Source organism: Manis pentadactyla, chromosome 5 (assembly GCF_030020395.1).
Source record: "Manis pentadactyla isolate mManPen7 chromosome 5, mManPen7.hap1, whole genome shotgun sequence".
NCBI classification, from domain to species: Eukaryota; Metazoa; Chordata; class Mammalia; order Pholidota; family Manidae; genus Manis; species Manis pentadactyla.
The window spans coordinates 166,892,034-166,917,753 of NC_080023.1; the positions used below are offsets into that span (position 1 = coordinate 166,892,034).

A 25,720-nucleotide genomic window follows, 5' to 3' on the forward strand; every position below is an offset into this window, starting at 1 on the left:
GTGGTCAGATTCTGGGCGCATGAGGAAGGTGGGGCAATGAGGTATGCTTCTGGAATCACAGTGGAGGGACAGAGGAGAAAGAGAACGAACAGTCAAGGAGGATTCCAAGGTTTGGGGCCTAAGAATCTGGAAGGATGGAGATGGGACACCAAGGGGACGAGCAGGTTTCAGGGGAAGGCCAGGAGCTCAGCTGGGCCATGCTAAAGGTCCCCAGACCCTGCAGGCATGCTATGTTGCATGACAAGGGGAATCTGGTAGCAAATGGAATTAAACTTGCTAATCAGCTGACTTTAAGGAGAGTATCCTGGACTATCCAGGTGAACCAGTGTGACCGCAAGGGTCCTTAAATGGGGAAAAGTAAAGGCAGAAGAGTCAGAATTAGAGATGGCAGTGTGGCAAGGACCCAGGCCAACACTGTTGGCTCTGAAGACGGAGGAAGGGGCCGTAAGCCAGAAATGCAGGCAGATTCTGGAAACTGAAACAGGCAAGTAAATGGATTGTCCTCAGAAAGGAATGTTACAGCCCAGTGCGACTTATTTCAGACTTCTGACCTCCAGAACTATCCGATAATAAATGTGTACTGTTTTAAGCCACCAGGTTTGTGGTACTTTGTTACAGCAGCAATCAGAAACGAATAGAGAACAATGGCATGGAGATGGCCTGGATGGGATCAGGGAGGAGTGTGACACACAAGAGGACCCAGCCCCTCTAAGGTCTCTATCACACTGCCCGCCTGTCCAGTTACCTGAGTCAGGCTGGTCTTCCTCCCGGGTCCCCTCACCATCAGGGTCCTCGCCAGGGGACTCCTGGCTCGCTCGAGCCTCCTGGGCATCCTCGTGGGTGTGGTAGACCCACTGGTATAGACCCTGTGAGGAGAGCAGAGTAAGAGGTGGTGGCCAGGAAGCCAGGAGCCTAGGGAGGAAGGGAAGAAGCCAAGGTGAAAACTGACTCCAAAGCTCAAGCTTTCAACCTATTGGTGACACTATCTTTGGAGATGCTCCCGAGACTCCTTTCTGGAACCTTCCTCGGAGACCTCTGGTCATGCTGAGCCCTCACTTCCTATAGTCTATGCTCCACATAGAAGCCAGGGAAAGCGGGGAGCCTTTGAAAATACATGTCAGATCCATAGGAGCAGAAACCTTGCCTCTCCTGTGGCCCCAGAGCCAGAAACACAGCAGGTGCTCAATAAGCTTACAGAATGCACCAGTATCCCCCCACACAGAACCTCAGCCCCCAACCCAAGTGCATCAGTCTTCACCACCAACACGACTCTTTGACCATGGCGCCTATGGGTCAGAGGGTCTCATCACCTCCATTTCGCAGCTGTGAAAACCAGGAGGTAACATGGCCCAGCTCCTCCGGGTCAGAAGCACAGAGCCCAAGGCCAGCTCAGCCCTGCCAGGCAGGCAGCCCCACCCCACCCGAAATGCTGTGTGCCTTCACGCTTCTCCCCAGAGAAGGGAGGGCGGCCCTCAGCCACCCACTGAGCAGGGCTTCTCTGATCCCCTTGGCTGTGAGACGGCTCACCAGGGCCTCTTCTCGGTGGCTCCGGAATGCCTGGAAGTGCTCTAGGACCTGTGGGGCTCCATCACTCATCACGTTGTTGCCATTGACCTTCAGGATGCACTGGCCAGCACAGAGCCCTGCGGCCGCAGCCTCTGAGCCTAAGGGGGATGGGAGGGCTTGAGGCTGGACCCAGGGGGACAGGGCCTGAAGGGCAAGTAACCAGATGAACACCCCCCTGGACCACCCACCACCCCAGCCCCCAACACACACCCAAATACTCCACCTTCATCCCTCCCACCCTGGAGCCACTCTCCAACCCACTGCAGGGGGCAAGACAGGGACTGGCACTCCCACTGTGCAGAAGAAGAAACTGAGGCTCAGAGAAGTAGCAGCAAGCCCAATGCCACACGGCTAGGAGAAGCCAGGATTTGATCTACCAGGCTCCAAGTGCATGTTTTCTCAGCTACCCATGATTCCCAAACTGTAGGTCTTGGACTCCAAGGTTTTGTGTGGTTAATATGAAAGGTCTAGAAACACAAATGAATGCCAAGCATTGTCTGTACATGGGAGACTATCGGGCCTGTACGGTATGATGGTGTGGAGTATGGGACCGGACCCAGGGGCTTCGGCTTAAACCCTGCTCTGCCACTGACCAACTGTGTGACCTTCAGCAAGTTCCTCAATCTCTCTGTGCCTTGGCTTCCTCATCTGTAAAATGAAAACACTAATAATGTCTGCTCACAGGCTGCTTGAGAGATTTGGTGATTTAAAACATGTAAAGCACTTAGCCCCACGCCCAGTTCTCAGTAAATGTTCAAGAAGTATCAGCTGTTTTACTATTTTTACTTGGTTCTCCTATTAACACCTATTCTCCTCTGCAGATGCTCTAAGGCAGGGTTTTCCACCCCAGCACTGCTGACCCTTTGGCCTGGCTGATGCTCTGTTGTGGGGCTGCCCTGTGCACCAGGGATACTTAGCAGCATCCGCACAGCCCAGTTGTGACAACCAATCACATCTTTGTTCACTGTCCAGAGACACTGACACATGCTCTCTGGGGAGTGAAACTGCCCCAGATGAGAACAACTGCTTTAAGGATAGATAAAATCAAAACCTACTTTAAAATATTAATAAATTCCTAGTATCTTTGCCATGACATGTATTTTCTTAATCAATATGTATTAAAAGTACAACTAGGACCACCAAAGTGGACAAGTAACATTTAAACTTTAAAAGTGGGGCTTTTAGATGCAAAAAGGAGTGGGAGCCATTTGATTTCAGTCACTGGGACCATTCGATTTCATCTCTGAGAGAGCATAACCCCTTAAACAGCATGCAAGGAGAAGACAACACAGAAAGCAGAGGTCTCAAACTGTTGGCCCATGGGCTAGATGTGGCCTTAGAAGTGTGGCCAAAATTCATGTTTCTGGCAATAATCCTGCCTGGCTAATAATGAGCTTGAGCTAAAGAAGAACTGCCCTTTTGAGAGTGAACATGCATTCTTCACCTTGCCATAGTCCTCACCACTCCCTATTGTCTTCCTCTCTGTCACCCATTTGAAACCGCCTGTCTCACACAGGCATTTGTGTTTGCAAGCCTTGGCTTCAATCAAAGAAAGTAAGCAGTAATGGTGCACCATGAGGCATAAGCCTGGCAGTAGCGACGTGGACAGCTCTGAACTGCCACACACAGACAACCATCTCCCAGAGCTCCCCGCCCTGTCAGGCTGCCACTCACCTCTCCCCACAGCGTAGACATACGGTGGGGCAGTTCCACGGATCTGGAAGCACAGAGCCTCTGGATGGTCGGGGACTTTGATGACCCTGCACCCAGCAGAAGCAGCCATGAGGAAAAGCAGCATCACTCCCAAAAGCCCAGGAGGCCCCCCTGGGGAGACCCTGCCCCCACCCCAGGCTTTTGGGAAATCCAGTCCTGAGAGTAGCAGTGCCAGGCTTTCCAGCTTCCAAATATATAGAGAAACCTCATTTAACCAGAGCCCACCACACCACAGAATCTCAATTAATTGGAACCACCTGGTCTGCCCTTGAAACTCAATCCATGCACAGAGATTCCAGATCACACTTGTACACCTTTTCCACCATTCTGCTGGTGAGAGTAGGCTTCTTGGTAGCCAGACCAGCATGGCCACCAGTGAATATGTTAGCCAACAATCACAGATGGGGCAGTGAGAAGTGACCCAGCACATCTTGGTGCTGACTCCAGAAATGCCCACGCACATTCCCTAAAGGGCATGGTTTGAAAGCCTAGGTCTTGGCCATTCTGTGCACAGAATACCAGAGCAGAGCAGGCAGCACCTGCCCAGGGTCAGGCAGCGGATGGCGCTAATCCGGGGGCTTCAGTGCAGTTGTCTGCTTCCTCCTGAGGGCATGTTCCCCACACTGGGCCTCAGGATTGTCCCCCCTATCCCCACCTGCCAAACAAAGCCATTTGGGGAGCCTGTTCTCAAACCCAGATGTTCCATGAACTTTAAGCAGGCACATTCCTCCTTGGGATTTCCACTGCTTCCACAGACCAACCAAACTATCAATCATTTTGCCTTTTCATTGAAATAATCATATTCAAAACGTTCCATCACTCCCATCAATAAAACACCAGAAGCACTTGCCTTAAATAGAAGACAGAAGCGAAAACCAAATGCACACTTTTTAAAATAGGAAATGCTTCTCCCTCCTACATCTGGTATCTGACTACATCTCACACCGCTGCAGGCCGGGCCTCCAGCCTCCTTGCCACTCCCCATTTCCACTTTGCCCCGACAATCAGGTCTCCACCCGCAGCCAGAAGGATTCTGCGAGAGCCCACATCGGATCATGCCTCGCCTCTGCTCCAAAACTTCCAGGGGCTCCATGGTCCTTACCGTGGGCACAGGGTCCCACCGGGCCTGGCCTCCATGTCTGGCTGACCTCATTGCCCAACCCTCCCTCTCAGTCACGCGTCTCCAGCCCCATCAGCTTCCTCACTGTTCCTCAAAGGCGCCAGTCACAGCTCCACCCCAGGGTCTTTGCACAGCTGTTTCCTCTGCCTGGAACTTCCTTCCTCCCCTTGACTCCCTCCCTTACCTCTTTCGGATCTTCACTTCAGTTCACAGCGGCATCACCCTGATCACCATCCCTCCACTCAGCCCATCTCCTTTCCCAGCTTTATATACTGGTCTACACTTACCACCTCGGTCAGTATGTCCCTTACTTCCCTATTTTATGTTCTTTTGTCTATCTCCTGCTCTACCTTCCAACTAGACTGAGCTCTATGAAGGGCAGAAATACAGCCAGCCAGACGGGGCTGGATCCCCAGAGCCTGAATCACCACTAAGCATAGGTGGGTGCTCAGAGAGCATCTGTTGTATGAATGAAGGTACCAGCTTTGTGTCATGGGCCTGCAGAATGAGCCCCATCCACGGGGAAGCAGGACAGCTTGGGACCCCCACCACCACCCCTAGCCCCTCAGGCAACTCCTCAACCTGAGAGGAAAGTCAGCCAGACACCCCACCCCTGGGGTCACTCACTCCTTGGCCTTGGTGGCTACCAGGAGGCGCAGGGGGCGGCGGGAGCAGAAAGACTGGTTGAGAATGGACTCCACCTCAGCAAAGGGCCTCAGGAACACCAGGTCCTCATTGATGGAGTAGATCTTCCTCCCCACCTGCAGGCCAGCCATCTTGGTGGGAGGCAGTGGGGTTGGGGGAGACAGGGGAGACATGCACACCAGGTTACTAGCCTCCCTTCTCCTCACTGAGGAACCTTGAGCGCCTTCAGGCAGCACAGAGCCGGCCCCAGGGACCAAGTGTTACCACCGTGAGCCCACCAGAGCAACCCACTCCCCTCCGAGGTCAGCAGGTAAGGCGCTGGCAAGACCAGTTCTGGCCAATGAGCAATGAAGGGAAGCCTGCCAAAGGCGCTACCAGGAAAAACATTTTTCCTTGAGGAGAGCCTGCCCTGGGCCTGCCCCTGCTTCCCTCCCTGCCATGTGAGGACACGAGACATCAAACTGGGGTGGCCACCTGGTGACTATGAGGGCTTGTCCAGGAGAGTCGAAGAGATATTGGCCCTGATCCAAGCCTCCCAACTGCCTCCTTCTAACCACTTACAGCAGGAAATGAAGCCCTAGGGCTCCAGCCTCTGTGGAGCGGGCATGTGGCTACCGGCAGGCAAAAGCATCCCTAAATGCTACTAGGAAGCGAGCAGAGGGCCCGGACAACTGGCAGGCGCCTCCCCCACGCACTTCCACACCTCCAGGGAGCAGCCGCAAGGACCTGGGGCTGAATCCTTGGCTCAGACTTGCTCTCCCTCCTCCTCCAGATGTTGCATCCGTGACAGAGCAACAAACTTGTCCTGCTCAAGCCACAGGTCGTTGGTTTCTTCTATTACCACAGCTGATTCAGAAAACCACCTGATTCAGAAACCTGCTTTTTCTTGCACATCCCCACAGGGCCAGGAGAGGGCGCTGGCAGCACACACAAACTGGGTGAACAACCCCAGGCAGGGGGCTCTATCCTGACTCCCCCAGACTCTAGGTAAGAAGGCCCTGAACTCAGTTTCCCCACACGTGCCATGAGCAAGGAGGAACCACTGACATTCCGGGATCTGCTGAGCTGGCCTTCCTCACGGGAACTGGAGAGAGACTCCCGCTCTGAGAGGCCTCACCTCAGCCAGGGAACCCCTCTGGACAGACTTCACCACCACGGCCTTGTTCTTCTCCTCGATGTCGAAGCCGTAGTCTTCCTCCTGAGGCAGGATCTGAGGGCCCGAGGCAGGAGAGACGAGTGAGGCAGAGAGGGGAGCTGGGGCCGGCCCCACCTCAGTTCTCAAGGGACCGTGAGCCCGCTGCCCCAGCCACACAGGGGACAAGGTGGGGGGTGCTGCAGGAGGGCAGGAGGATGGATGGAGTGAAACACAACAGCACCCAGCACCCAGTAGGTGCGCAGTACATGCCTGTCAAGTGAAGACACGCCACCTGGCCCACACCTCAACTGGCACTGACGGTGCATTCACCTTTCATCGCCATTCCCCCTGTCCCCCTCCCAACCTGAGGATGGAGTCTCTCCATAATGCGCCACTGTCTCCCCATCTGCTGGCATACTACAGGTACTTGGTAAAAATGTACTTAAAGAACAAAATAGATCCAAAGGTGTCCAGCTGCCAAGACCTTGGGGATAGGAAGGGAGGTCAGGGAGGAGCAGACCCTTCCCATTGCAGGATGGCGGGCAGGTTGGGAGGTTCTGAGGTTCTGGGGTTCGGTGGTGGTGGGGATACTGGGAAATGAAGTTATTCATTCAATAGATACCTGCCGAGCTGCTGCCTAGCATGTGGGCCAGGTGCTTTACTGGGCACTGAAAACAGTATTGACAAAGACAGAGTTCTCCTGCTCTTGTGGAGCTGACAGCCTGGTGGGGAAGACAGGCTACAAACAAATACAGAATGTGATGCAGTGAGTGTATGTAGTTTGAATTAAAATAAAGCCCATAAAGGGACAGAGCACGGCAGAGAAGAGGTGCCAGATGAGGAATCTTCTGAGCTGAGACCTGAGTTAAGAGAGGAACAGAACTTTATAAAGAGTGGAGAAGCGCTCCAGGGAGCAGGCACAGCATGTGCAAAGGCCCTGTATCAGGCCCGCAAGGTACGAGAGGATAAGAAAGGAGTTCAGAGCGGCTGTGAGGAAGGGGAGAGCACAGGAGATGAAGCTGGAGAGGCAAGAATCTTGTAGGTCATGAGAAGAGACTGCATTTTATCCTAAGAGTGATGGAGGGCACTGGAGGGCTTTACAGCAGGAGAAATGGGAATTGGACGGAACGACAGCCCCCTACTCGGACTTCAGCCCCAGCTCTGGCTGGAGCAAAAGACCTGACCGCTCTGAGCTTCTCTCTTGATTGCCTACTATGGGCCAGGCATTAAAATGGAGGCAGAGAAAGAGGATTGGGTGGGCTAGGCTGATTAAATATCTGAACAGGCTGGTCAAAGGTCTACCTTAGCTGCAGGGATATTTACAGCAACTGAACATGGACAGGGTGCCAGTCCAGAAGGCCGAAGGCTTTGTACGCAGGCTGAGTCATTTCAGAAGGCCATCCTCTCTGCTCAACGCTAGGCTGGGATGTCGGGTGGACAAAGGGAGATGGAAAGGAAAAGGAAGGGAGCCCAGCAAGCCCAGTCTCTTTTGTAGAGGGTAGTCTCGCCCAGTGAAGGGACCTGGATTCTTGGCAGTGTTGCCAGCCACCACCTAGAACCCCCCATAGTCTTTAGTGCTCAAAGTTGAGCCCAACTTCTCTAGCCATAACCTGAAGGTCACCCAGGTCCTAGGCCTGCAAATGGGGCTGGGAAGGAAGATGCAGCAACTCAGTTCTGCTCCTACCAGCAGGCGCTTGGCCAGAATGTTCTCCACCAGCTTGAAGTCATTGCGCAGCTGTTTGTTCTTGCCGCTGGTTCCCTCCATCTCCTCGTCAGCGTGGAAACGGAAGTACTGGGACTCGTCCTTGAACTCGCTCTTCTCCAGCACTAAAACCCACAGGCAGGCAGCACACGGTTAGGCTCATGGGAAGGTTTCAACAGCATTTGCTAACTGGCAGCCACAGACAGAAACCAGACCCTGGACAAGTTTGGTTTGGCTAGCACAGGGTTTTATTAAATAGAATCATGTGCCAACACTAATTATTAGGATATTTCACATAAAAGTCTGGCTTTCTGACTTCTCTTGAAAAATCTGAACTTGTCCCACCTGCTATAAGGACATATTACAAAGCTATAGTAACAAAGGAGTGTGGAACTATAGCAGAAACAGATAGAGGGCCAGTGGAAGGGAATAGAAATCACACAAGAGGACTATGTGTTTATGGAACTTAGTATATGACAGATGATGAATGAACACATGGACCATTCTGCAGATGGTGTAGGGAAAACTGACTCACTTAGGGGAAAAAATAAATTGAATCCCTACCTCACATCATATACAATAAACTCCTGATAGATTAAAGACCTAAATATGAACAGGAAAACTAAAGCTCACCAAATAAAATGCAAGAGAATATCTCTGTCCTAGGGTAGGAAAGGAGTTCATGTACAAGACTCCCCAGAAAACACTATCATAAAAATAAAGACTTCTGTTCAATAATAAGAAAATAACCAGATGGCAGTTTCAAAAATAACTCTAAATGTCTAAAAATACCAACAAGGAATAAGTGTCTAGAATATATAAGAAACTCCAACAAATCAACCAGAGAAAGCTGAGAAACTCATAGATAAATGGGCAAAGATATGAATAGACAATTAACAAATGGGGAAACCCAAGTGGGCAGCAAATAATGTGAAAAGGGGCTGAACCTCACTAATAGTCAGGAACAGACGATGATGAGAACACTTTGGACCAGGGGGTGGCAAAGTCAGGTCCTGTGGGCCAAGTCCGGCCCTCTGCCTCTTTTTATAAACCTCGTTTTACTGGAACACAGCCACACCCATTTAGTTATGTATTGTCTGGGACTGTTTTTGTGTCACAATGACAGAGTTAAATAATTGCAAGAGATTGTATGGCCACAAAGCCTAAAATATTTATTATCTGGGCCTTTACAGGAAATGTTTTCTGACCTCTGTTCTAAGGCAAGCCCGGAAAATGAATAAAAATAACCAGTAACAACTAGTATGTGATCTGGTCCCTGTGGATGACAGTTTAACTAAGTACCTACTAGTGCCAGGCACTTGGGGGACACAGGCTTAGGTTCATTTACTCCTCAGACAAGGAAGGATTTGCTGCACCCCTTTTACAGATGGGGAGACAAAGGCCCAGAGAAGCTAAACAAACTGCCCGAGGTCACAGAGCCTAAGCGGGCTCCTCCATGGAGGCAGGGATGAATTCCATAAAGCAGGGCCATCCAGGCTCGGTTTGGTAAAGGCGGTTGTCTGCATTCACTGGGTGCCTGAAAGAAGCAACACCAGCTGCCTCAGCTTTGCAACACCCTGCCATCCCTGAAGACAGGCTGTTTACCCACTTGGTAACCAAATAAAGAGGCAGAAGGCCTTCTCTTCTTTTTCCTCCCTGGCCCAGGGCGTCTAGATGGTGAGCATCTTTCCTGGCCACCCCTATTACTCTTTGGAAAGAACAGACACATAAATTGCTGCTTTCCCCAGAGTTGGGGAGCCAGGCTGGCATTACCTCCCTGTAAACATCAGGCTAAAAGACTTGGGGAGTGGGTGGGGCAGGACACCACGTTGTGTCTGGGCTGAAATGTTTGAGGTAACAGCTGTGACACCCAAGTCCGGGTCCAACCACTCCCACCTTTCAGTAGAGGCCACAGGCAGCTTCAAATCCCTGACGCTCCCTTCCAACCTTCATGCCCTTTTAGATTCTCTGGGCCTCCGTTTCCTCATCTACAGGGATAATAATAGCACCAACTTCCTGGGATGGCTGCAAGGATTAAACGTTGAGCCTCAGTTTCCCTGTATGAGCCTAAAGTGAGAGGCCAGACCACCAGCCTCATGGGTCCCTCCCTGAGGAAACCTCAGGGCCCTGCAAGCCCAGGTCAGATGCCACAGAGGCGTCATGCAGGCCCCCTGCCCCCTAATACCTCTGTTCCAGTACATGCAATTTGCAGCAGCCACAACACGAGGATTTGGCCCTTGCCTATTTTAGCCTATTTCTGAGTTTGTGGCAGGCGCAAGGGAGCAGAGGCCACGTCCTGCAGTCTGTCTCCCTGAGGGCCTGAGGGCGTCGGTGCTGCCTGGGAGTCACCCCCCCCCCCCAGAACGTCCTCAGCCTGCAGCTTTCCCAGAACAGCAGCTGGGGTGGACCCCTAATTACTCTCACCCACAAATGAGAGGCTCTACCCAACTGACTGGCAGGAGGGATGGAGGAGCTGTCAGAGGGCCCCGCGGGGAACACAGCAGCTTCTGGGAATGAGGGACTTTGGTGAGGCGGACCGATGGGCAGGAACGACCAAGGCTGCCCTGGCAGGGCCCGACTTGTCCACCTGGGTTGGGCAAACAGGCAGCCGGGGAGGAGCCGCGGCCATGCAGAGCTCAGAGGGGGAGGGGGCAGCAAGGCCTCCAGCAGAAAGATGGAGACACTGAGGCCCAGAGAGGGGCACGGCTTGCTGGAAGTCAGCTATTTCAGGCCTAGAAGCAGGGCTGCCAACTACGAGGCAGAAGCCAGACCTGATGAGCTTTCATCTCACTGGCATCTCTCACCCTGATGAAGGGACCACAGATCCAGCAGCCAGACCAGGGGTAGGAAACTATGGCCCACCACCTCTGTTTTTCTAAATAAAGTTTTATTGGCACACAGCCACATCCACTTGTTTATGGACTGCCTGTAGCTGCTTTTATGCTGTAATGTTAGGCTGTGACAGAGACCCTGCAGCCTGCAAAGCCTAAAATACTTACCGTCAGCCCCTTTGCAGGGTGTGCTGAACTCTGAGTTAGAGCATGAAACAGAGCTGGGAGGAGGAACGACCAAAGGCCTCCAGTCACCCCCTCCCTGCCCACCAGGGCGCAAGCCACATCGTCCTTCGCCTGGACTGTCACGGGCGCCTCACAGCCCCCCTGCTTTTGCCCTCATCCTCAGACATCCCCCACAGGCAGCCAGAAGGATCCTGTGAGGACCTAAGTCAGGCATGGCCCTCCTCTGCTCAGGACCCTCCCAGGACGCCCCCCTCAATGCAGTGAAAGCCAAAGTCCTCCTCGCACGGCCGTGATATTCTGGGAGACATACTCATGACGTTGTCGACTGACTCACATGTGCACGCGCACACGCAGGTGCACACTAGGCTGAGTTTCCGGAGCAGGACCCGCACCTGTCTTGTTCAGCTCCAGCCCCAGGGCCCAGCCAGTGCCTGCACACAGCAGGCACTGCTGGGTACAGCAGAAGGAACAAAGGCAGAAGGGAAGCATGGAGGCAGTCTGACAGGAAGCAAGCGGCTCCCTGAAGAAAAGGGAATCAAACAGTGCAGAGAGCAAGGAGGAAGAGGAACCATTTCAGCCACGGCGGTCGGTGAGGCCTTGCCAGGGAGGGGGGAACTGAGGCAGAGACACTCAACAAATGAGGGGGGAAGGCAGCTAGGGAAGGGCACCCCAGGCAAGGGACAGGGCAGTGCCAAGGCCAGGGAGTGTTCTAGAAACAGGAGAAAGGCTCCATGGTGGGGGCTAAAAGTCTACCTGTCCTGCTGAAAGGGTAGGAGACTCGGCACTCCCCCAGGGCAGGTGAGGGCAAAGGCCACGGAGCTGTATGGCTGAGCGTGTGGCTGGGAAGCCAGCCCACCTGGATTCCAATCCTGGCTCCTATTTGCTCTGTGACCTTGAGTATCTTAACTGTCTGGGCTTCTATTTTCTCATCTGTAAGTAAGGATGATATTAATACCAATATCAAAGGACAATTACAAGGATTAAACTAATTAGCATAGAGAAAGGCTTAGAAAGAGGCCAGGCACACAGAGTATTAGCTTCTGTTTTCATTTAAAATGGTGCCAGTGGAGCCATTTTCTCCCCCTTCTTCCCCAGCTTCCCGCCTCTGGATCATGTCAGGACCGTCCCCATCTCTACCTCTCTCACATGCTTCTCCCATGGAGAGAGCGGCTTATCTGAGGGGTAAGGCACCTGCCTGCCTGGCCTCCTCTCAGGCTCATGACCTGCCTGCCCCATCTCCACAAAGCCCTCTCCTGTCCTCTCCATGGAAGCCCTGGGCCAGGCCTGCATCATCTGGCCTCACTGTCCACCTGGGAGGCCACCTCCCATCCTGGAGGGAGGACACAGGAAGTCCATGCATTTGATTTCAAATCTAGTCCATTCTCCAGCCAAGCTCAACCAGTACCTTGTCCCCACTGGACACCCGAAGTGACCTCTCAGTCAGGGCAGAACAGGGGAAAGGAAGGGTGGGCCCCCAGTGGTCTACATGGTCCCAGACCCAGCATCTAGCCTGGACTCATCCACCAACATGCTGAGCAGCCTCCAGCCCACAGCTTGCTCTGTCTGGGCCTCAGTTTCCCCTCCCTGTAAAATGCAACAGGACAAGCGTCCCTGCCAGCTATTCTATTCTAGGGCAGACCCCCAGGAGACTGGGCTGAGGGGAAGGGGCGGGTTACCGTGGTGCATGAAGCTATTGTTACACAGGCCCACGCCAAGCGCCACTGCCTCCTCCCGCGTCTGGCAATCACCCTGGAACGGAACAGAAAGGGAAGGGCGTTAGGTCCACTGGCACCTGAGTGAGGTGTGCCCACCACCACCCCTAGAATGGAGGCCCCATGAGGGCAGGGCTGTGTCTGCTCTGTTTCCTGTGGTATCCCTCAAATGTATTTGTGATTGTTTTTAATAAAGCCCAGATAAGAAAAGTATTTAATTGTATTTGTGATAATACATTGCATATCATTAGATAAACACCACAAAGGAGAAATGGAGATTTTATGTGGCAACACTGCTGGTTGCTTAGCAACAACCATTTCCCCAATCCTGCCCTAGACTGGAACCCTCACTGTTGCAGGCAGCAATGCATCTATCTAGACAACCACAAATCCCAGCCTTCCTTGCAGCTAAAGGTGGTCAATGAGATATACACAGAAATCACTGGTAAAGAACTTTGCCCAAACTCTCTTTGTTTCTGTCCTCTCCTTTCTTTTCCTCCTGCCTGGAACAAAGATGTGATTGCTGGAGCTCCTGCAGTCATTCTAGAGCAGAGTGTGACCTCAAGGACAGAAACATGTTATAAATGGCAAAGCAGTAAGAAAGCCAGAATGTGGTCCCCAAAGACATCATGAGGCTGCCCTAGCTCTCTGGACCACCACCCTCTAGGCTTCTCTCATACTAAAGAAAAATAAACCCCTAATTTCTTTCAGCCTCTGTAGTTGGATTTTTGGAACTGAAACCAAGTTTAATTCTTCACTGACCTGGCTCTAGACAGTGAGGCATCTGCGGAAGCCTGCCAGGACATTCTGGGAAATACCCTCCCTGCCTGGGAGGAGGCCAGGTGAGGAAGTGACAGGTGGGGCTTCTGAGCTACTTGTTACCAAGGTGGCAGACACTGCTAAGGATGGTGGAGCAAAGGAAGGAGGGTTCTTGAAATGTGGCACGACTGGTACGCAGCATGGGTGTCTGCTCAGGCCACTGCTGAGTCAGGTTTTCTGTCCTTGCAATTGAAACACCCCTAAGTGGGACACTTTACACCAGGGGCATCTGGTTCATCTCAGGGACTCCCCGAGGAAGTGACATCACCCCAAAACTGAAGAATGAGCAGGCATGGCCGGAGTGGGCCCTCCTTTAGGGCTCATTCCCCCTTGTGGACTGCCATTTTGGTGGGACAGTCCCTCAAGGCTGCCACCCCCAGGCTGGGTGAGGACACAAGACACGCGATGCCAATGAGATGCTGCTCCCTCCCCAGGAACATGACCCGTGAGTGGAGGACCCCAACGACTGGAACCACTGGTGCTGATTCTCCCCAAGAGCAGTCCCCTAAAGACGGTGCCCCTCAGCAACTGCTCCCGAGAAGCTGGACGTTTCCTGGTGCCAGCTCTTTCTAAGGCCTGGCTCCTGGGTCTCCCCCTGACCCTGGGCGCACCACAGCCTGCCGATAAGCCATCGTCATCTTTTTCTTTTCTGAAGTTAGCCAGAATTCATTTCTGCTTCATGCACCAAAAACCACACTACATCCAGGTAAACTGTGTAAGCTGTGTGTGTGTCCATGGGAAGGGGGTGTGACAGGCGGAGGAAACAGCACAGACAAAGGTCCAGCGGCAGGGCAAAGCTTGGACACAAAGGGCAGCGTGGCTGGCAAGGAGAGGGTGAGTGAAGTATGAGCTCCATAAGGGCAAGGAGTGTGATCTGTCGTGTTCTCTTCTGAAACCTAAGTGCTTAGAACAGGGCCTGGCATATAGCAGGTGCTCAATAAATAACTGTTTATTAAATAAAGACATTGTCAGCAGGGGCCAAATCACACAGGAGCTTGTTGTAGCCAGTCAATGAGCTTCAACTACGTTCAGACAGCCTCTCATTTAAACAACTTCCAAAGTGAGCAGTTGTTCTGAGAGGCACTTGCCCAATACAGGCAGGCCAAGGCTTTGACTGTCCCCCTCTCAGCAGCAGCAGAAGGGCCACGGAGGGAATTTCCCAGCTAAAGGAGAAATGAATGCCAGAGACCGCGGGACTCAAGCTGTCAAGGCTGGGGCTCAGCCCCAGTGCAGAGGGCTGGGTGGGCCGCTGGCCTCAGTACTTTGCTGTACTGGCTGCCCCAGACTGACTGGAGGAAGACAAATCTCTCCTGTGGGACCCCAAGCCCGTGGCTGGAGGGCCGGCCTGCTCAGAGCCCTGCCAGGGCGGGCAGCCATCCATGAGATAGATGCATCCGGAGCAGCCGCCCGCCCGCTGCGAGGGACCAGCAGGGGAGGCACAGCCTGCTCCAGGTGGCAGACAGGAGGAGCTCTGCAGCCAGGAGGCCCGGGCAGGCGTCTGGAGCCCACCTGGCTTCTGGGGCACTCACAGTCTGGGCTCCCAGACCATCCCAGCCTATCTCTGCACCTCCTACTCCCCAAAGGGCCCTGGAGTGACCACAGGGAGTCTCCTAAAGTTAGAACAGCAGCAAGATTCTCAGGTTAACAGTGAAACACGCCGACCCTGGATGAGCCCACCGCCTGAGAAATAAACCCCCACCCCACATCCCACCAGCTGCAGGGAAACCACAAGTTGACAAGTCACCGCTGTCTCCCCTCCTGAAGGAAGGCACAGGCACACACAGCCCTGTGCCATCTCAGAGCCACACCTCCCCCCCATCTCCCCTCCTTGCCCCCTATGCTGGGGTCTCCAGCCACACTGGCCTCCGGGCTGCTCCTTCCACATACAAACATGACTTGCCTCGGGGCCTTTGCACTTGCTCTTTCCTCCCCCAGAATGCCCTGCCCTGGTGTTTCAGGTCTCAGGACCCATGTCGCTCCTCGAAGCAGACTTTCCCTACCTGCCCTAAGCAGCCCCCTGCCCCTCCACCGCACATCCTGCTACGCTCTCGTCACCTTGTCTAACAGCTGCATTGCACCTGTCCCAATCTGAAATAAACTCATTCTTTCAGGACCCTGCTCTCCAGCAGAATCAGCACCCCCATTCCCTTTAAGGTGTGTCTCCCTCTAGAATGTCAGCTCCAGTGGACAGCGCCAGTGCCTGTCATGGTTACCGCATGTCCCCGCCTTGAAGCACGCACAGTATCTAGCACTTAATGAGGCACAAAAAAATGCCTGTAGAATGAATGAATGAATGAATGAATGGCAAACCCAATTTGGAAACTGATCCTGAATTCCCCTCTACCTGCCTCGATTTCCATGTCCCTAAAATGGGGGGAAATAATTGTGTCCACACTACACAGAGTTCTTGTGAGGATTAAATGAGATGCTCTATGCAGACTCTTGGCCCAACCTCTGGCATGGAGGGAACATGGGATAAATGTGAGCTCTTCCTGCTTAGCTGTTTCTCATTAGGGAGAACCACCCAGGCGAAGGTGGCAGAGGCAAAGCAGGACTGAGAGAAGGAACACAGTGGGGGGCAACTCACACAGGGCATCAGGAGGCCCCTCTGCCCGTGAATTCTGAAACCCCATGACAGGGCCCAAGGATGCCTCTCACTGACCCGGTGCAGGCCAAGGGCTGCACAATCTCACTCAACCTTGATGGTCAACCCAGAGGCAATCACTCTGATTACCCAAACGACAGATGAACAAACTGAGGCACAGACAGGCTTGGCACTTGCCCAAGGTCACACCATGAGAATGGAACCCATTCAGAGCCGGACCCTCCCCCTACCACCATGCTACAGATATGGAGACTGAGGCTCCGAGAGGTTAGATGCCCAGGGTCACGACCAGGGCTGCTGCCCTGCCCCTGTTTATGCCTTGCTTGCTCCGTCAGTGCCTCGAGCTGCCAGCCTGGCCCTTTGCCTTCTCCCACTACGGCCCCTTCCCTTATGCTACACCTGCTGCAGCTGTCAGCACCTGCCATCCGCCTCGGGGTGGTAGTCAAAGTGGAGGGTACTGTGGGCACATTTCTGCTGAGTCTGTCCAGGAGCTGGCAGATTTGAGCATGGCTGCCCCTGGCTCTGGGCCCAGCCCAATGACTCCCTGCCTTCCATTTGACAGCCACAGCCTGGGCCATCCTGGAGCCCTGGCAGCACAGACCAGGAGCCATGGAGCAGAGAGGCGATGGGAGCGAACTCCGGAGCGTCACCCCCAGGCTCACGCCCCTGCCTGACCCAGGTGACCAGAGGCAATTCCTCAGCCTCAGCTTCATTTCCCCATTTTTATTTTCAATTCCCAGATTTGCCCTTGATTTCCCAGGGCTTCTGTCACCCCTGAGTGGCACTCCCTGCTCAGATTCCACAGGATAGGCTATAATCAATAAAGAGGGCTATTATTATTGGTATTGACTATTATGGCATGATGACAGCCCCCAAAACATACAATCTTATAGGAGTTCCCTAGTTCTGTGTGTCCTGAGGCAAGTTACATAACCTGAGCCTCAGTGCCTTCATCAGTAAAATGAGGATAACAGTGTTTTCCTCAGGTTGCTCAGAGGATTGAGATAATGCACAGAGGGGATCAGAACTGACACAGAGCATAGGTTATCTATCAAAGAAATAATACCCTCCCACCCCAACTTGTCCTCAGAGTTCAAAGAACTCTGATTCATTCAAGTGGTGGGTAGGGAGCCCCTCTCCCAGTCTCAAGGCATGAATTCTGAAGAGCTCTAAGCCATTCTCAGCAATCCCTGTTTTCTTCCCCAAGGAGTGGTTTAGGGGTACATGTGGGACCCATCTGGCCAATTTAAAGGGAGGACCACTGGGGAGGGGAGGAGGTTTCCGCCCCCAATAAACAGAGTAAGAAAGTTATTTCCAAATGTCCCTGCTGCCTGCCTTTGGCCATACGTCTACAAAGATGTGATGCCTGGAGCTGTGGCAGCCATCTTTTGACTATGAGGCATCTAGCAAGAAGACAGCAGAACAGAAAGATGCAAAGAGCCTGGGTGTAGATGGCATTGTTGAACTCTAGGATCATGAACTCTGGATGCCTAGCTATGTGAGAGAAAAATGTGTTTACCACATAAGTCAGGTTTCCTATTACATGCAGCCAAAAGCAATTCTAGCTGATCCAGTGGATGTCAATCAACATTTTGTTTCAAGGATCAGAATAATCTGGAAGTTAGGAATGAAGACATGTTCAAAGCAAAATAGCCCTCCTAAACTACACAATTATATGCTTGTAGTTTCCTGCAAGGTACAAGGTGGGGATGACTCTTGAAATCAAGACTCACTGCAACTGGTCTTCAAGGTCACATCCTCATCACCAACCTCTCCCCCACTGACAGACCCACACACACCCTCCTCCCCCTTTCCCTGACGCAGAACCAGATGCCAGTTGTCTTTTGGTCAATCTCATGGAAGTCATCATCCTGCAAATGAGATTCCCTGTGTGCTCAGACTCAGCCAAGCCGTGGCAGGTCTGCTGAGGTGGACAGACACATTCTGTGGTCAGCTGCAACCTTCACTCCACCATCCTCCCCCTGCTCCACTTGCAACAGGATGCTGGTGGCGGATGCAGGCATCCTCAGGACTGACAATGACTCAGGCTACTCCAGGGGGCCTTCAGCCAGGACCACAGCTTCCCTGGCAGCACTGGCCACAAGCAGGCCCCGCCATGCCCGACACCAATCACCAGAGAGACACCAATGCTGGCGATTGCTTTAGCTGGTTCTCTTCCTTGCTGGGTGCTCCAGGGCACAGTCCTGGGCCTCCCCAGCTCAGCCAAGGACTTTGGAGTAGTTCAAGACCCCTCTCTGTCTCTCACCTCTCACACTCCTCCACCCACCTATCTCTGATTAGGTCTGCCTTCAAAATATCCAGACTGTGACCACCTTCCCCACAGCCATGCGGTTCCCAGCCACCATGCTCCCCTCCTGGAGTTCTGAAGCTGCCTCCTTCCTGGTCTCCCATCTGCCAGCCTCATTCCCCTGACCATCCGGGCTCCACACACAGCTGGAGGGATCTTATCCACCAAGTCACACAGTCCCTTCTGTGCTCAGAGCCCTGCAGCGGCCCAAGCCCTCCCAGTCGCCCACAAGGCCCCATGTGACTGGCCGCCTGCTGGCTTCCCCGACACCCCTCCCTCTCACTCAGGCCTCTCCAGCCACGCACTCCAGGCCTTCATGCTGCTCTCAGACACCCAGACCCACCCCATTCAGAGGCTCCAAGGTGATGCCCCTCAGAAAAGGCTGCACCCCAGACGGCCCCCTGGCTTGCTCCCCACCTCCCTCAGGTGTCTTCAAATGACCCCACTCAATACACATTACATGATTCCCTCAGTGAACCCTGAAAATAATCCAAAGGGGAAGCTATGGGTTTCAGTTGCATTGTACAGGTGTGGAAAATCAGGCAGAGATTGTTTGATTAGCTTGTCCAAGACCAGCAGCTAGGAAGCGGCAGAGCTGGGATTTGAACCCAGGTCTGCCTCACTATAAATAAAGCACATGCTCTGAGCTGGTTTCACAGGATCCTAGGGAGAGGGCAGGGCAACACAGCAGTGAGATGCTCTGTGCTGCTCCCATGTGCACATCTAAATTCAAATCCAGGGTTGTTTCAAGACTCCTGGGCTTTAGGGTCCCACATCACAGCAAACATATTAAAATGCACCCATATCCTATGTTAAATATGCTTTTCTGACTTGAAAAAAGTATTTTTCAAGGATTTTTCTATACTTGCTTTTAAAGTTATTTGGGGCCAAGAAACATTTACTTTACAGATTGGCTATGATTTCTAGGCAATCATCGGGAATTTGTGTGACATGGGAAAATCCAGCCAGCAAATTGTTTTCGAACGGAATGAGGTTCTCATGAACGCTAAATTTAACAGTTAATGAGGCTGACATAAAGTTGTGCTCTGTAAATGTTTAAACATTTATCCATTTCGATTTCACAGTTGTTTTGTCGTCTTTGGAGCCAACATGCTCTTTCCACAGACTGAAAATGAACATCCTATGAGCTCCCTGAAAAGTTCACGAGCCGAGGCATCAGTGGGGAACAGGCCCATCTGAGTCCCAGCTTTGCCACTGCAAGGCTGTGTATCCTTGGACCAGGCACTCAGCCTCTCTGGGCCCCAGTTCCCCATCTGTCGGTGGGTTGGAGGACTCAACAAGATAATGAGCAAAGCCCAGTCAGGGCCCGGCCCAGAGTAATCGCCCCATGAACGAGAGCCAGAGAGGACCAGGTGCAGCGGACAGGAATATCCACGGCATGGTGAAGGAACAAACGTCTTTGGGAAGTTGCAGCAAAATTGATGAACAGATTTTCCAAGCCCCCAGTTTCAGTTTTGCAAGATGCCAAGAGCCTCGGAGAAGGATGGTGGTGATGGCTGTGGCAAATGCGAGTGGACTTAAGGCCACTGAACTGTGTACTTAATGCCACTGAACCATTCTTATGGTGAGGACAGTGTTATGAATGTTTTACCGCAAGCAAAAAATAATGAAAAATGTAAAACAAAATGATAAAAATTCAAAGGCCACATCCTGGTTAGCCCCTCGGTCCTGGGCAGAGCGAGCCAGCTGATCACACTCGTTCAAGGGGGTCCTCACCTGAGCCAGCAGCCAGTCCACCAGTTTGCTTCCAGGCAGCACCGACTTGTATGTCTTCAGGTGGTAATCGCGGTCTCTGCAGAGGAGGAAGCCCACCATAAGTGGACGGGCAGCAGGGAGGTGAGGGCAGTCCCAGTCTCCTGGCTGGACCACATGCTCAGGATCCAAGCCACGGGGGGGAGGGGGAGGGCGGGGGAGAGCACTGGGCAGGGAGTCTTGGCCCGGACGCCACACGTAACTCACAGTGTGACCCAGGGCAGGTGTGTCCCAGCCCAGGACCCCATTCTCACCTACACTGAGAGGGCAGGAGCTAATGGCTCTGTAAACTCTCCTCTCCCTACCCCAGGGGGTCTCCAACAGAGGCGACTCTGCCCGCAAAGGAATACTTGGCTGTGTCTAGAGACATTTTTGGCTGTCATGGCCTGGCAGGCGGCCTCTAGCAGGTAGAGACCGAGGATGCCACTAAATATCCAAAAATGCCCAGAACAGCCCCTGAAAGAATTAGCCAGCCCCAAACGGCAATAACCCAAAGCTACAGAAACCTGCTTTACTCTGTGTAGGGAGAAAACCCTCTCAATTCTTTCCTCCCTTTTGTCTTATTGTTAACGTTCATGTGTTCAAAGGTAATGAAACTATTCCAGCACGGAAATGCCTGTCCGTGGGCTGGTGTGGGGCATCAGGACTAGGCAAGGGCGAGGGACTGTGACATGCCTAGTTCCTTCCTGAAGTGAATGCTCTGACCTGTGTGGGCTCTAAATTCTGGGTGAGTCTTGTCCAAAGGGCTGTGCTGAACTCACAACTGAACTGCAACGATTTCTCAGCCTTTGATGCTGACGAAAATGAGTTCACACGGCCAGCCCATGCCGAGGCTGATGAAGTCCGGTTGGGGAGCTTTTCTCTGGCTCTTAGGAACTAGGGAATCCAGCAAGCCACACGCACACTAAGCAGAGACCCGCTTACGGCCCCTGCCACCTCCTTCTTCAGGGGCTGATGGAGGGGCCTTTCCTGCAAGGGCAAAGGCTGGACCAAGGCAGCCCGCCTGCCTTCTGGGACTGGCACAGAGGCCGCAGGGGAGGTGGAGGTGGGTCTGGACGTGCAAATGGTCCCCAGGGCCTGACCTCCAACGAGGCCAGCGAATGCCAGGAAAAGGCCCTTCCTCTCTGCTCCTCTGAGAGCTGTCAGGACAGGAAGGCAGAGGAATCTGCAGCAGGATTAAGAATCAGGTCACCTTCTCTGTCCCTTCATCCACAGCCATGAGCTTCACGGTAAAGAGAACAACCAATTGCTGACATTTATGCAGCACTCACTCCTACGTGCCAGGCGCCATTCAAATTTAATCCTCATGACACCCAAGCGATGGGAGCTATTCTTATGCCCATTCCACAGATGCAGAAACAGAGGTAAAAGGTTAATTACTTTCCAATATTCACTCTACAAACATTTACTGGGTGGTACTTTTACCCTAGACCTGCACTCTTCAGTATGTAGCCATTTTTCAAATGATTCCTATTAAATCAAACTTAAAATCACATTCCTGGTCTCAAGGGTATGAAAGCCACATGTAACTAACTGGTGGCTATGCTACTGGGCAGCACAGACTTAAAGCATTTTTACCAGTGTGGACAGGTCTACTGGAATAGTGCCACTCGAGGTGCTGTTCAAGAGTCAGGCAAAACAGCAGTGAGTAAATTCCCCTCTACTGGTGAGTTCACAATTCAGTGGGGAGGAAAGACAGTACACAGATAAAGAAATGAATATATAAAAAAAAACAAAACAACAAAAAAAAATACACACTTCCAGTTGTAAAATAAATAAGTAACCAGGATGTAATGTATAGCATAAGGAATATAGTCAAAATATCGTAACAACTTGGTATGGTGATAGCTGGTACCTAGAATTATCATGTATATAAATGTTGAATCACTGTGTTGTACACCTGAAACTAATGTAATACTGTGTGTCAACTACCCTTCAATAAAAAATAATTATCTAAAAAAAAAAAAAAAAAGAAATGAATATATAATATGTCAACTTTCAAGAAGAAAACCAAAGTGAAGTAAGGAGGATAGTGTGTACCAGATGGTGGGCGATACTTTAGAAAGGGGGTCAGGGAAGGCCCTTCAGACTTGGTGACATTTGAAGGAAGTAAAGGAGCAAATACGCAGATATGTAGGGGAAGAGCATTTCAGGCAGAGGGGACAGCAAGTGCAAAAGTCCTGGGGTCGATCCTGTTATTATCACCATTCCGAGGAAAAGTTGAGGTGCCAGGAAGTTAATTAATTCTGCCCAAGATCACTCAGCAGGTAACTAGCAGGCTGAGATTCAAACTGGCACCCTTTGCCACCATACTGGTGATTCCCACAAATTAATTCACTTACCCCTAAGGACAAACCTACAAAGTAGGTGCAATTATTAGCCCCATTTGATGGAGAAGCAGACTGAGGCTCAGAGATTAAGTTACTGGCCCAAGGCTACACAGCTAAGAAGAGGCAGAGGTGAACCTAGAGCTTGGAGAGAGTAACTTACTTGATCACGGGGGTGTAGAGGCTGTGTAGACGGCAGTAAAGCCTCACACCCTGAAAGAAAAAAACGGGGAGTCTGGGATCAGGCCACATCCTTCAGGGGCCTCCAAATCCAGGCTGCTGGGAGAGATGGCTCCCAGGAGAGAGCAGGCTGGAGACGGCGGGGACTGGTGGGGGCAGTGGGGGAGAACAGGCCACCAGGACATACCCTTGTCCATGGTGACTGTGGGGTCGGGGAGGAGGGGTCCCTACCTTGGACATGATATCCTCCAGCTCACTCCGGGCCTTGTAGGTGCCATCATCGTAGCGGAAACGGTACATCACCTGCTCGTTCTTGAACTGGTGCTTGTCAGAGACTGATGGGATCCAGGGGGCCAGTGAGGCTGGGCACAGCCCCTCGGCCCCTCCCAACCAACACCCACCATCACCACCCTTTCCTCGGCCAGGCTCTGCGCCAAGCACAGCTTCACTGAACCCCCCGCCCAGGCTCTGATGTGGGAACCACGTCCTCCTGCTACATCCAGGGCCCCGCTGAGACCTGCAGCTCGGGGTGGGGCACCTGCAGGCCTTGTGAGAGGCCCAGAAATGCCCCTGACCCAGCCTGCAGTGGGACCCACCTGGTCCAGCATCATTCTTGGAGCTAAATCACCAAAAGCACGTGTTGGGACCGAGCGTGCTGGGATCTGAGAGCACGCTGTCAGGATTTATGGGACTGTCTCTCCATTGGCCGTGAGCGGGCCTCGGGGCTTCCCTCCCTGACGCGCCACTCTGACTGCACCAGCAAACCCAAGAACCAGACTACAAGCCCACCCTGGTCCGAGCCACCTTCCTCTCCCACCTGAAATATCACAGCTGCCCCCTTACAGGGACCCTGCTGCCACCTTTAGCACGGGAGTTCACTCTCTACTCAGCACAGAGGGATCCTATTAAAATCTGAGTCTAAACAGCTATTTGCTCTACCAAAAACTCAGCGGTGGCTTCCTATCTCCTTCAGGGTAAAATCCAAAGACCGAACAGTCCTCTACAAGGCCCTGGATGGCACCCCTTAACCACTCCGCCTTGACCCCATGCCCTCTGACCTCATCTCCTAACACTCCCCCTGCCAACTCCACGGCAGCCACACTGGCCTCCTTGCCGTTCCCTGAACAAACCTCTTACACTCTTGTCCTGGAGATGGTGAGCGGGCTGTTCCCTCCACCTGGAACCCCAGGGCCTACCTGGCTCCCTCACTCTCTCAGGACTTAGTTCCTTCTCAAGGAGGCCTTCCCACCTCCTCTATTCAAAACCCAACCCCCTGCTCTCTCCCTGCCTAGCACTTACTGTCCCCTGTATACATACAGCTTACTCATCTCATTCCTTATCTTCCCCCTCCAACTAGATGTCAGCCCCATGAGGGTAAGCATTTCATCCGAGCCATTCCCCGTTGTGAGGACTGTGACTGGCACATAATAGGCATTCAATAAATATCTGTGGAGTGACTAAAATGGGTCTTGCCTTTTTTGAAGGGACAGAAAGTTCTACTCCCCTGCCCCTAACTTTTTGAGACCTATCTGCTTTGCTGGTGTCTCCAGTGAATGCTGGGTTTTCTAGCCCTTTGGGCAGCTTTGTAAGGGCATATTCATGTTCCTGGGGCCATAATGTACCCAGGGGCAGCTGCACAGAAGTGCAGAGACAGCCACTGCGTTAGCAGAAACATGGCGTTGTTCTGAGGTCGGCCCTGTTCCCAGCCCCTGACCCACCGAGCCCAGGCCCCACTCACCATGGTGGATTATTCCATTCTCCAACAAGGCCTGGCCCAAGTTGACTCCTTCTTCGGTCTTGCTGATTTCACCAATCTCCAGGAGCCAGGCAACAAACTCACTGCCAGGAATATAAGACACAGTTGACAAGACCTCCCAGCCCTGGGACCTCAGGGACCAGCACTAAATCGGCCTGGCCCCACCCACTCCCAAAAATGACAGCTAGGACTTCCCACATGGAAGCAAAGCTTAGGACCCCACAGTCCTGGGGGTTGTACTGAGACCTGGTGCTTTACCCCATGACCAGTGGCAGACAAGTGGGTGTGGCCAGACCCAAGGCCCTGCCTCAGGCTCAGTGGATGGACGTGCTGGAAGGATCCAGAGCACAGCCGGACAGAGGAAGGAGGATGGACAGACATGTAAGTGAGCAGGCAAATGAGTGGAAAGTGAGGAGATGAATGGACGCATGGGTGACCTGACAGATAAATGACCTGGTAGCGGGAAAGACTGGTGGGCAGGTGGGCGAAGAGGAGCACGAGTGGATGGGCAGATGACAAGTGGAAAGACAACTGGGCAGATGGGTAGGCAAATGGGTGATGAACAGCTACCTGGATGAATGGATGAGCAGAAGTAATGAAGAAACAAGCAGGAAGAAATAGGGCTTAGAAAGACTGTGGAGAGTCAGGGGAGCTAATGGTGATTAAATCATGTCATCTCCTACTTCAACCCTCTAATGAACTCCCCGTTACTCTTAGAAAAAAATCCAAACTCTGCTCGATTGATGACATGAACGTGTGAACAGCCCCACACTCACTGATCTCAATTCCAGTACCTTTCACCTTTCATGCTTTAGCCACACCCACCATCTTCCCCTTCTTAAAAAAATGCCAGATTGTCATCCACCTCGGGGCCTTTGCACTTGCTGTCCCCTCTGCCAGGAATTGCCCTTCCCAGCTCTTCACATAACCCTTCCATTCTACCCTTCAAGACTCAACTCAAATGTCACCTCAGAAAAGCCTTCCCTGACTACCTTACCAACAGCAGTCCCCCCACTTCCAAATAATCCATCATGTCTCTCGTTTTGCCTCCCTTTTAGCACTTTCACTGCCTGGAGTTGTGCTGTCTACAGATTTATTTGTGTTTACCAGCCATCTCCCCCAACCAGAATGTAACCCCATAGACATGGATTTTTGTCTTATTCACAGTCACTCCCAGCACCTAGAAGAAGATCTAAAGCACAGTGGGACTCAATAATCATTTTTTGAGCAAATGAAGGAATGAACCATCAAACAAGAAGGGATGATCAGAGGTCAGCAGGAAGGTCTCAAAGAGAAAGGAGGGCTCACAAGTCAGGGGACATCAGGAAAATTCAATGTGACC

The 25,720-nt window shown here is 52.4% G+C and overlaps 1 protein-coding gene across 1 annotated transcript in view; it reads right to left on the bottom strand.

Annotated features, from left to right (window-relative positions):
• Positions 1–25,720, bottom strand: part of PREX1 (phosphatidylinositol-3,4,5-trisphosphate dependent Rac exchange factor 1) — a 174,065-nt gene that overhangs the window by 23,150 nt on the left and 125,195 nt on the right. Inside the window, exons 11-21 of the mRNA XM_036902039.2 lie at positions 24,361–24,461; positions 22,854–22,957; positions 22,606–22,655; positions 20,080–20,155; positions 12,575–12,647; positions 7,864–8,006; positions 6,162–6,254; positions 5,027–5,175; positions 3,241–3,326; positions 1,528–1,664; positions 746–866 (exon numbers count right to left, since the gene is read on the bottom strand). Coding sequence (XP_036757934.2) covers positions 746–866; positions 1,528–1,664; positions 3,241–3,326; positions 5,027–5,175; positions 6,162–6,254; positions 7,864–8,006; positions 12,575–12,647; positions 20,080–20,155; positions 22,606–22,655; positions 22,854–22,957; positions 24,361–24,461 — 1,133 coding nt within the window. The remainder of the gene's footprint in view (positions 1–745; positions 867–1,527; positions 1,665–3,240; positions 3,327–5,026; positions 5,176–6,161; positions 6,255–7,863; positions 8,007–12,574; positions 12,648–20,079; positions 20,156–22,605; positions 22,656–22,853; positions 22,958–24,360; positions 24,462–25,720) is intronic.